The sequence below is a fragment of the Tamandua tetradactyla genome, chromosome 2 (genome assembly GCF_023851605.1).
Source record: "Tamandua tetradactyla isolate mTamTet1 chromosome 2, mTamTet1.pri, whole genome shotgun sequence".
Classification (NCBI taxonomy): Eukaryota; Metazoa; Chordata; class Mammalia; order Pilosa; family Myrmecophagidae; genus Tamandua; species Tamandua tetradactyla.
Window position 1 is genome coordinate 36678635 of NC_135328.1, and position 12696 is coordinate 36691330.

The 12696-nt window shown below is 36.4% G+C and overlaps 1 protein-coding gene and 1 pseudogene across 2 annotated transcripts in view; one reads left to right on the plus strand and one right to left on the minus strand.

Moving 5' to 3' along the window:
* FBXW2 (F-box and WD repeat domain containing 2) overlaps positions 1 to 12696 on the plus strand; it is a 41916-nt gene that overhangs the window by 3293 nt on the left and 25927 nt on the right. For both annotated transcript variants that reach the window (XM_077143483.1, XM_077143491.1), the window contains exon 3: positions 1422 to 1931. In XM_077143483.1, coding sequence (XP_076999598.1) covers positions 1442 to 1931 — 490 coding nt within the window. In that variant the 5' untranslated portion in view covers positions 1422 to 1441. The remainder of the gene's footprint in view (positions 1 to 1421; positions 1932 to 12696) is intronic.
* On the minus strand, positions 8110 to 8712 carry LOC143667069 (cyclin-K pseudogene; annotated as a pseudogene).

Below are 12696 nucleotides of genomic sequence, written 5' to 3' on the forward strand. Positions count from 1 at the left end.
ACTTTTTTTTTTAACAAAATGGAAAGATGAGATGTGACTGTACAAATCTAGGTTTCTGGAAGGGAATTTATTTTCTTCTTCCGCATTAATTTAGACTTAAATTTTGCAATTAGTATGAGAGTCTGGTGGGAAACAGAATGATCAGGTTAGAGTGAAAGGTTTTTTTAATCATGGAAAATTTAAATATGAAAACAAAAGAATATTGAACTTCCATGTACCCATTATCTGGCATTAACATCTGTTAACACTTGGTCAATCTTGGGATTTTTAGAAGTTTGCTTTAATTTTTGTTCTTTTTCCATTAGTTTGTTCCCCATCATTAAGAGTGAATTGACACCTTAAGACTAATATAATGCTGGGCACTTTAAAATTTGTACCAGTTAGCTCTACAGCAATTTATCATTCTCCTAAAGGTGGTACAGTTGGATAGGCACAGTGTCTCCAGATCTCATCTGGTGGTGAGTCTCCTCAGTTGTAGTCTACTGCAGAGGGAGACAGCTTGGTATGGTTGGAAGAAGACTGATCTTGAGAGCACTGGCCTTCAATCTATTGTAGTATTTTAATAGCTCTGTGATTGTAGGCAAATCACTTACCTTCTAGGACCCTCAGTTTTCTCATCTGCAAAGCAGAGATGATGTGATACCTGGTTTGGGGTGTTTTGTAAACACTGAGATTATTCATTTGCCTTATTTGCAGGCTTCCAGGATCCTCATGGCTCTCTGGAGGTTAAGAGTTGTCATGGTTAAGAGTTGTCACCAGCTCATATAAGGCTTATAAAAACAGACTGTGTAAGACCAAATAAGACCTTTGGTAATTCATGTTCTAACACGCAGTGCCATAAAGAGGTGGAAGAACCAGAATACCTGAGGCACATACCTTGTTACACCTGCTTAGTTTTCTTCCCCAACTTTTTTGCCTGAACATCGATTGCAAAAGCAAGTAGCCAGTTGTGCCTAGCATGTTAACTAATGCCTTAGGTTACTGATGTCTTGTCACATTCTGGTGCTTATTTTTGTGACTTTAGTATCCAAATCTGTATTAAGGAATTCATTAAGAATATGATTTTATGGGGTTGTGTATTATAGAGTACACTATTTCTTACTGGATACTTTGTAAATCTTTTAAGGTGAAGATGCATGTAGCATGTGTTAAACTTCAGAAGGAAGAAGTCACATATGGTGACATAAGTTTCACTGGCTTATGTTTCAGAGATAATGGTTTGTTAAAAGTATGTTTTCTCAAATGTATTTTCTCTTGTGTGCATGTAAAATTTTGAGATACAGTGTATTAACTATAAAATTGTAATGTAACAGCATAAAGTTGTAATGCAATTTTTTACACTAATTTTTAATACTTTGTTAGCAGTCTTGCTTGAACAGTCTTTTTGAGCAGAACTAATACAATATTTTGATGTGCCACAGGTAAATTTTTCCATAACCTTATGGAGAGAAAGGACTTTGAGACATGGCTTGATAACATTTCTGTTACATTTCTTTCTCTGACGGACTTGCAGAAAAATGAAACTCTGGATCACCTGATTAGTCTGAGTGGGGCAGTCCAGCTCAGGCATCTCTCCAATAACCTGGAGACTCTCCTCAAGCGGGACTTCCTCAAACTCCTTCCCCTGGAGCTCAGTTTTTATTTGTTAAAATGGCTTGATCCTCAGACTTTACTCACATGCTGCCTCGTCTCTAAACAGTGGAATAAGGTGATAAGTGCCTGTACAGAGGTGTGGCAGACTGCATGTAAAAATTTGGGCTGGCAGATAGATGATTCTGTTCAAGACGCTTTGCACTGGAAGAAGGTTTATTTGAAGGCTATTTTGAGAATGAAGCAACTGGAGGACCATGAGGCATTTGAGACCTCTTCATTAATTGGGCACAGTGCCAGAGTATATGCACTTTACTATAAAGATGGACTTCTCTGTACAGGTAAGAGATGCTGGAACTGTCTTTCTGACTTATGCATTTCATGGAGTATAATCTTGAGAGGGGAAAAAAAGAAAAACAACCAAAACACTACTCCTCAGGCTTGAGAATGACAGGTGTTCATTATATGTCATATCTGTACTGGCACCTTATTTCCCCATCCCTTAGTGTGTTTCTCCTCTGTATCTTGTTCTTTCCCTTTACAGAAGACAGTGTTATAAAATTTTACAAGAAGCATGAGCTTTAGATATTTTTTATTTTTTTAATGTCAGTTTATTTTCTTGCATAGCATCTTGTTGTGCATAATACTTACTTATCCTTTAAATATATACATATTTATATAAATATATATATTTCAATACATATATATATTTAGGTTTACAAAAAAATCATACAGAAAATCCACAGTTCCCATATACCATCACTCACACACAGTTTTCACTGTTAACAATTTGCAGTAGTGCAGTACCTTTGTTAAAATTGATGAAACAGTATTATTCCAGTTATACTATTAACTGTGGTCCAAAGTTTATATTAGATTTCACTGTTTGTGTCACTCAGTCCTATGGATTTTAATTTTTTGAGGGGGTGCATGGTCCGGGCAGTGAACCTGGGTCTACCGCATGAAAGGCGAGCATTCTACCACTGAACAATCCGTGTACCCAGTCCTATGAATTTTAAAAACTTTATTCTAATAACATATATACTACCTAAAGCTTACCCTTTTAACCACATTCAAATATATAATGCAGTGGAGTTAATTAAATTCACAATATGGTACTGCGATCACCACTGTTCATTACAAAAACTTTTCCACCACCCCAAACAGAAACTCTGTACAATTTAAGCATTAACTCTCCACTTCGTATCCCCACTCCAGCCCTGGTACCTGTATTCTAGTTTCTAAGTCTATGAATTTATTTATTGCATATCAGTGAGAGCATACTATATTTATCCTTGAATCTCTGGCTTATTTTACTTGATGTGGTGTCTTCAGTGTTCAGTGTTGTTGTATATATCAGAACTTAATTTGTTTTAATGGCTGAATAATATTTCATTGTATGAATGTATTGCATTTTGTTTATACATTCATCCGTTGCTGGATACATGGGTTGCTAACATCTTTTGGCAATTCTGAATAATGCTGTTATGATCATTGTTGTGCAGATATCTATTTGAGACCCTGCTGTCGTTTCTTTTGCTTATATACCTAGAAGTGGGATTGACAGGTCATACAGTAATTCTATACTTAACTTCCCAAGGAACTGTCAAGTTTTTCACAGAGGCTACACCATTATACAATTCTATCAGTAATGAATGAATGTTCCTTTTCGTCTACATCTTCACCAGCATTTGCTATTTTCCATATTTTTGATAGCACCCATTCTAGTGGGTATAAAATAGTATCTCATTGTGGTTTTGATTTGTGTATCCTTAATGGCTAATGATATTAATCAATTTTTCTTTTTAGTATTTTTATATCTTTGGAGAAGTGTTTTTTCAAATCTTTTGCCCATGTTTTGATTGGGTGGTCTTTTTATTGTTGAGTTGTAAGATTTCTTAATAAATATTGGGTTTTAAACTCTGATTAGATATGTCATTTCCAAAGATTTTTTTCCCATTCTGTAGGTTTTTTTATTTTTCTCAAAGTATTCTTTTTTTTTTAAACATTTTTTTTGTGAAATATAGCATATATATAAAACAAAAAGTTTCAAAGTATATTGTAACAAGTAGTTGTAGAACAGATTTCAGAATTTGGTATGGGATACAGTTCCCCAATTTCAGTTTTTCCTGCTCACTTCTCCAAGACACTGGAGACTAAAAGAAATATCAGTGTAATGATTAAGTAGTCATACTCATTTGTTAAATCCAATCTTTTGTGTTATAACTCCTCCTTCCCCTTTGATCCTTCTCCCAATCTTTAGGGGTATTTGGGATCTGCCCGTTCTTACTTTTTAATGTTCGAAAGGGGTGTTGACAATATGGAACAGGGGGGTGGAACTAGTTGATATTCTTGAGGAGGCTGGCCCCCTTTGGGCTTTAGGACTTATCTAGCCTAGGGTCCATCTGGAGGTTATAGGTTTCGGTAAAGTAATCTTATTATAGAATCTTTGATAGAGCCCTAGGTGTTCTTTAGGGTTAATAGGAATGGTTTTGGTTGGGGGTTGGTAAACTATGGAAATTGGCATTTTCTAGGTGAAGCTTACATGAAAGTAGCCTCCAGAGTAGCCTTTTGACTCCACTTGAGTGCTCCCAGCCACTGATGCTTTATTTTGTTACATTTCTTTTCCTTCTTTTGGTCGGGAAGGTGTTGTCGATCTCAGGGTGCCAGGGCTAGACTCATCCATGGGAGTAATGTCTCACATTGCCAGGGAGACTTTAACCCCTGGATGTCAAGTCCCAGGTAGGGTGAGGGTAATGATTTTACTTCCAGAGTTGTGCTTAGAGATTGGCCACATCTGAGCAACAAAAGAGGTTTTTCTGGAAGTAACTCTTAGGCATAACAAAGAGTTATAGGCTTAAGTTCTCCGCTATAGAAATAAATTTCATAAGAGCATATCTAAAGATCCAGGGCTTGGACTATTGACTTGAAAATCTCTAATGTTCCAGCTCTATCAGGGTTTTCCCCGGTGGTAAAGCTTAATAGTTCCATGTTTTTTTCTCCTGTCCCTCAAGGGACTTTGCAGTACTTTTTCATTAATTGTCCAACATACGCTGGGATGTAAATGGGTATTATTACATTAAACTATACAGAATTATAAGCCTTCATTCCCATTCTGGGCTCCATGTGTTTGGGTTATTTAAATGAGCTATGTAGACAGGTTGAGTTAGAGTATGTACTATAGAAAATTTAGATTTTAGGCAAAATAAACCTCCCTTCCTTTGGTCTCATACAGTAGGTGAAATTCTAAAATACAGACAATGTCATTCTTTACCCTCCATTCTGATTTACTTTAGTCCTGACCCAGTTGGTTTTGTTCTTATATCTAATTGAAGCCTGATCTCTCTTTGTTTCTTTAACAGTTGTTGTATGTAGCAGCGCTGACTTTCAGAGTTGCAGAGCTCCAACTCTGAGTCTTTAGGTGTCACACAGGTATCCAAAGTTCCAGGGAGATACCGGGTTATACATATTTAGCACAGCACTTAAAATCTCCAAATAACATTTACAGCTCCAGACTATGTGACTGCTATAAGAGCTTATAAATCTAGGCCCCATTTTTCTTATAGGTATTTTCTTTTAATTTTTTTTAACTTTTCTTATTGTATAATATAACATATATAGAAAGCAAAGAAAGAGAAAAGAAGTAGTTTTCAAAGCTCTCTTCAACAGGTAGTTACAGGACAGATCCCAGAATTTGTCGTGGGCTACCATACCATCATCTCAGATTTTTCCTTCTAGCTGCTCCACAACATTGGAGGCTGGAAGGAATATATGTATTTTTTATCATCTCAATCGACGTGTGTGTGTGTGAAAAATAACATATATACAAAAAAGAAATAAATTTCAAAGCATAGTGCAGTAATTTTAGTTGTAGAACAGATTTCAGAGTTAGGTATGGGTTATGCTCTTACAATTTTAGGTTTTTATTTCTAGCTCTAAGATACAGGAGACTAAAAGAAATGTCAGTTTGATGGTTCAGCAATCATACCCGTTTGTTAAGCCCTGCCTTCTCTGTATAAATTCCACCATCACTACTGATCTTTCTCCCACTCTTTAGAAATATTTGGATTATGCCCCTTCTAACTTTCATGTTGAAAGGAGCTGTCAGTAGTATGGGGTAGGGAGATAGAACTAGCTGATGTTCTGGAGAAACTGACCCCTCTAGGTTCCAGGACTTACCTGTTCCAGGGACCCATCTGGAGCTTTTTTTTTTTTTTTTATTAATTAAAAAAAGAATTAACAAAACAATTAGAAATCATTCCAATCTACATGTACAATCAGTAATTCTTAATAACATCACATAGTTGCATAGACCATGCAATATTTGTTCTTTTGTTTCTGGCTTATTTTGCACTACATAATGTCCACAAAGTCCATTCACCTCTTGCATGTCTCACAACTTTGTTCCTTTCTGTAGCTACACAGTATTTGATCATATGTATACACCACAGTTTGCCATTCTACTTGCCTGTCTATGTATCCTTCAGCCACCTCTGTCCATTGGGCATCATGGATCATGTCCACAGTCAACAGTCCATGTCTTACATTATTGTCACTTAGTTGTATAATCGACAACACTCTCAATCTTAGACAATTTTCATTACTCCAAAGAGAAGAATGACAGGTAAACACACCCTCACTGTATAAAAAAATCCAAACCTCCCCTTAACTCTTGTCCTTCCCCCCAATTATTAACTGCTGGTGTTGTTAATATCTTCCTGTTAAACATAGCCATAGCATGCAATAGTAGTTTTCCCCCATGCCCCTCTATTATTGACTCTTTGCACAAGATTCATACCTTTGAAGTAGTTCATGCAAGAACTTATTTATATTTGTAGTATTAATCATTGGGTTATATGACTCTATGCAACCCCTTTCGATCATGTTCACTTTCAATATGGCAGTATTACTTATAAACTCATTAATGAACTACATTTACTTCTATCCCTCCCCTTACATTTAAGTTCAACCTCATTAGCTAACCATTCATTCATCTCTAGTTTTTGTGTATCTCTAGGTCCCCTATATTCTACATTATAAGCCTCTGAGTTTGCTTTTACCAAGGTCCTAATAGTGAAATCATATAGTATTTATCCTTTTGTGTCTGGCTTATTTCACTCAGCATTATGTCCTCTAGGTTCATCCATGTTGTCAAACGCTTCTGGACCTCATTTTGTCTTACTGCTGCATAATATTCCATTATGTGTATATATCACATTTTGTTTATCCTCTCATCTGTTGATGGGCAGTTCGATTGTTTCCATCTTTTAGCAATTGTTAATAACACTGCTATGAACATAGGTGTGCCAATGCCTATTTGTGTCACTGTTTTCAGCTCTTCTGGGTATATATCGAGAAGGTTTGCTGGGTCATAGGGCAAGTTGATATTTAGTTTTCTAAGGAACTGCCCAACTGTCTTCCACAGTGGCTATACCGTTATACATTCCCACCAGCAATGAGTGAATGTCCCAGTTTCTCCACATCCTCTCCAACATTTGTAGTTTTCTGTTTAATAGCAGCCATTCTTACAGGTGTGAGCTGATATCTCATTGTAGTCTTGATTTGTATTTCCCTTACAGCTAATGAAAGTGAGCAACTATTCATTTGCTTTTTAGTCATCTGTGTTTGCTCTTTGGAAAAATGTTTATTCATATCAGTAGGTTGTCTTTTTGTTTTCATGATAAAGTCCTTTGCAGAAAAGTTTTTAATTTTTATGAGGTCCCATTTCTGTATGTCTTCTTTTGTTACTTATGCTTTTGGTGTAAAGTCTAAGAAACCGGTGCCTAACACAGGTCCTGAAGATTATTTTCTGTATTTTTTCCTAGAGGTTTCATAGTTCAGTTCTTACATAGGTCTTTGATCCATTTTGAGTTAATTTTTGTATGTGGTTTGAGATAAGAGTTCACCTTCATTCTTTTGCAAATGGACATCCTGTTTTCCCAGCACTGTATGTTGAAGAGATTATTCTTTCCGCATTGAGTGGATTTGGCTCTTTTGTCAAAAATCAGTTGGCCATAGATGTGAGGGTTTATTTCTGAACTCTCCATTCAGTTCCATTGCTCTGTCTGACCTTGTGCCAATACCATGCTGTTTTGACCACTGCAAATATGTAATAATTTTTACAATCCAGAAGTTTTAGTCCTCCAACTTAGTTGTTATTTTGCAAGATGGTTTTTACCATTTGGGGCCCCTTACCTTTCCATATAAATTTCATGATTGGCTTTTTTCCATTTCTGCAAAGTAAGCTGTTGGAACTTTGATTGGGATTGTGTTGCATCTGCAAATTGCTTTGTTCCCATCTGTGAGCATGAAGACCTTATTTAGGTCTGTGGTAATTAGGTTTAGGTGTCACCTTGGCCAGGTGATGTTGCCTAGTTCTGTTGCTGTGGTCTTGAACATTAGCATGTGAAATTCATCTGTGGCTAATTACAGCTGTGCTCTGCTAAGTGGAGTGCCTTCTGCAATGAGTGGTGTTTAATTTAATTAGCTGGAGGCTTTTGAGAGAGGTCAGAAGAGAGCTCAATGCAGCACAGCCCAGACTTTTGGAGATAAAGGAATCACCCTGGGGTTTGGAGGTGGATGGGCCAGAGGCATTGGTGAGTGAGTGGTCTAAATTTGGGGAATTTTGGGTGGTGGTGGTTCTGCTGCTTTGTCCTTTACTTCGGGAGAAAAAAAAACATGGCACGTTTAACCTATCTGGGAGGACTGCGCTGTGTAGATGGTTTCTTTGGTTGCCATGCTGTTTGCTGCTGGGCTGACTGTTGAGTGTCCTCCTGCAGGGGTTGGGAAGGCTTGGGGCCTTGGGACTTGTGTGACTATTCTTGTGGTACTTGTGGTGTAGGCTGAAGAGATGAGGTCTGCTAGAACTGATGGGTGTGATTAGGCATTTGTTGTTTCCCTTGCTGGTAAAGTTCCAGAATTTGATGCAGATATCTTCCACCTATTGACAGGAACATCTTGAATAAACTGCTCCCACCATCTCCTATCCATGGGCTTGTAGGTCTACTCCTGTATTTCAAATTTGCGCGAACATCTGCGAGTTATTTCACTGCCGCTGTGATGACCTCTGATTCTCACTGCAGTGACAGGGTGGTAAACATACATTACAAATGTCCATGCCATTTAGACCAACTTTTTAGAAGTATTTTTTTAATTGTGAAATATAACATATATACAAAAAGGAATAAATTTCAAAGTATATTTAAGAAATAGTTATAGAACAGATTTCAAAATTTGGTGTGAGTTACAGTTCCACAATTTCAGAATTTTCTTTCTAGCTGCCCCAGGACACCGGAGACTAAAAAATATCAATATAATGATTCAGTAGTCATACTCCTTTGTTAAATCCTAACTTCTCTGTTACAACTCCACCTTCTTCTTTGATCCTTCTCCCATTCTTTATGGATATTTGTGTTATGCCCATTCTGACTTTTTTCATTGAACCAACTTTTGAATTTGTTTTTATCACCTTTGAGTTGTTTTGCATAGGAATTGGTATAGATATTCCACCTATAAATCAAACTTTATGATCTGTAGTAAGAGTCTCTCCAAAACCATTACTTCTTTCTTTCATTTTTCTCTAAACTAGCCAAATTATGCATCATTTAACAAACTATGAATTGTTTTGATGACATCTTTACATTTCGGGGCATTTCTTCTATCTTCTCAGCCAAAATATATCTGTCACATATCTTGTGAATTGCTTGAAGGAATGAAACATGTAGAAGTGATGAAAATAAATTATTCCAGTTGTCAGAATATCATAATGTAGACCTTTTCTTCCCAGAAGTTTCTCTGAAAATGTTAGAATCTCTTCACTTCAGGCAAATGCCTTAACAAAGTCCTCCCTTATTGACTACAGCCGTCTTGGACCTGGAATATCAGGGCACTGCCTCTGTACCTAGTTTTTTGAATATTTTTAATCAAGAAGGGTTGCTGGATTTTATTAAAAGCCTTTGCTCTGTCATTTGAGATAACCATGTTTTGTTGTTTTTCCCCTCCCAAATTTCATCCTGTTGATGTGATGTATCATATTAGTTGCCTTTTTTTTTTTTTTTTGCACATTGAATCTCTCTTGCATACCTGGGAGAAATCCCACTTGATCGTGGTATGTAATTCTTTTATATTACATTACATTACATTACATGTGCTTACCACCACACTGTTGGATTTGATTTGCTGGTATTTTGAGGATTTTTATGTCTATTTTCATAAGGGATATTGGTCTGTAATTTTCTTTTCTTGTGGTATCTTTATCTGTCTTTGGTATTAAGGTGATATTTGCCTCATAGAATGAGTTAAGAAGTGTTCTTCAGGTTTTTGAAAGGTTTGAGCAGGATTGATATTAATTTTTCTTGGAATGTAAAATTCACGAATAAAGCCATCTGGTCCTGGGTTTTTCTTTTTTGGGGGAGTTTTTGGGCTACTGATTGAATCTCCTTACTAGTTATTGGTCTGTTGAGATCTGTTGTCTTCTTCAGTCAGTACAGTTTGTTTGTTTTTCTAGGAATATGTCCATTTCCTTGGTTATCTAGTTTATTGGCATACAGTTGTTTATGGCATCCTCTCATCTTTTTTTGTTTCCTTGGAGTCAGTAGTAATGTACCCCTTTCATTTCTAATTCTAGTTATGTCATGGTATCTATCCTCTTATCCTTTTTATTTCCGTGGTGTCGGTAGTAATGTACCCCTTTTATTTCTGATTCTAGTTATGTCCTCTCTTTATTTCTTCATCAGTCTAAAGATTTGTCGATTTTATTGATGTTTCAAAGTACCAACTTTTGGCTTTGTTGATCGTCTCTTTTGTTTTTTTATTCTCTATTTCTTTTATTGCTACTCATCTTTATTTCCTTCCTTCTGCTCACTTAGGGTTTAGTTGTCTTCAGTTGTGAAATTAGATCTTTGATTTGAGGTCTTTCTTTTTTAATGTAAGCATTCAGAGCTATAAATTTACATTTCCCTCTTTTTTTGTTGTTTTTATTTTTTAATTTTTTTTTAAGCATAACAGCATACAAACACAAACATTCTTACCATATGATCATTCCATTCTTGGTATATAATCAGTAACTCACAATATCATCACATAGTTGTGTATTCATCACTATGATCATTTCTTAGAATATCCATTTCCCTCTTAACACTGCCTTTGCTGAATCCCATAAGTTTTGGTATAATATGTTTTCATTTTCATTTGCCTTAGGATATTTCCTAATTTCATTTGTAGTCTCTTCTCTGACGTATTTTTGTTTGAGAGTATGTTGTTTAATTTATACAGATTTTTCCCTCTGATACTAATTTCTGGCTTCCTTCCATTGTGGTTGGAGAAGATGCCTTGTTTGATTTCAGTATTTCAACATTTATTGAGACTTGTTTTGTGACCTAACACATGGTTTATCCTGGAGAATGATCCATGTGCAGTAGAGAAGAATGTGTATCTACTGCTGTTGGATGAAGTGTTCCATTTATGTCTGTTATGTTCATTTGGTTAATAGTACTGTTCAAGTCTTCTGTTTCCTTATTAATCTGTCTATTTAGAAGTTCATTCTGTTACTGAAAGTGGTGTACCAAAGTCTCCTATTAATGCCTTCATGGTGGTTTCTGATGAGACATCAGAACTTAATATTATTGAGACTTCCTTGAACATAATGTCTTGTTTTTCTCTTGGAACTCTCAGAACTCACTCCTTGTCCTTTGCATATGATAGTTTGACTACTATGCGTCTCAGTGTGTTTCTCTTTGAGTTTATCCTCAAAGAGAATTGGAATTCTTTGTGCCTTTGATTAAATTTGAGAAGTTTTCTCCATTCTTTCTTTGAATATTCCTTCTGCTGCTTACTGTCTTCTTCTGGTACTCGCAGTGTGTATATTTATATACTTGATGGTGTCCACAGGTCTCTTGGGCTCTGTTTTTTTAAAATTGTTTTTTCTTCTTGTTCTTTACCCTGAATCATTTCTGTTATCTTCTGGTTCACAGATTGTTTCCTCTGTCAGCTCTAGTCTGCTGTTAAAACTCTCTAGGAAATTTTTCATTTCTATTATTATGGTCTCCAATTCTAGTATTTCTGTTTGATTCCTTTTTAAAAATTTCTCTCTCTTTGCTGAGATTCTCAGTTTTCATTATTTTCCTAATAAACTTGGATCTTTTTCCATGTTTCCTCTGATCTCCTTGTGTATATTGAGGATCTTTTTTTTTTTTTTTTTTAAATCTTTATCAGGTTTTTCCTTTTTTTGTTTCTTTGGATGGGCCGTTATATCCTGTTTTTTGCTGCCTTATAATCTTCTGTTATACACTGACCATTTTAATATTTTAAAGCGTTAATTCTAGGAGTTGGTCCTTGATCTGTGTATTTCTCAAGTTTGTATCCGGGTAGTCAGTTATACGACTTGGGATTTCCCTGAGTGCTGGAAGCTAACAAAATTAAACAAACCAGCGCAAAAGTCACCTTTTGCAGTCTTTGTGAATTGACTCAGGATTGGCTAGTGCTTTCTTTCAGTCTAGCCCTCCTATCAAGAAGATTAGCCTGAGGTAAATGTGAAGTTCAGGATCCTCTCTTGTCTTTTCTGAGCCTGTGTCTGATCCTGGGCTTGTGCTTACACCTAGCGTTCGGAAATCCCTGTTTATAGGAATTCAAATATCCCCTCTACTCCCTATGAACTAGACTTTTCCCTTTTCCAGGATAGCTGTGCTATGTGTCTTACAGTAGGTTGTCCTTTGTCCAAGGCCATTTTGACTTAATTGTTTCTTACACTGGTGTAGTTGTGCACAAGCTTCTTCTGCCTGTAGGACAGATTCTTGGAGGGTGAGTCAGAGATGGATTTCCTGGCTCATTTTTTCAGGTTGACACCAACATACAGGCATCCTAGTGGATACATAAGGGCTGTTTCTGCTCCCTCCCAAAGAGGGCCAGGGTCCCATAATGGGAGCACATACTAGCTCCATGTCAAGCTGGGGAGGGAATGGAGAAGGAACCAGCAAGGGTGTCATGAGTTTCATCCACCAATTTTAAAGCTGTGTTTTTATGATTTTGCACTTACCTAGTTACAGAAACTTTAACTGTTCTTTGACATTTTGTGGAAGATGTCTCTGCCAGTTTTTGCTAGTTGTTCAA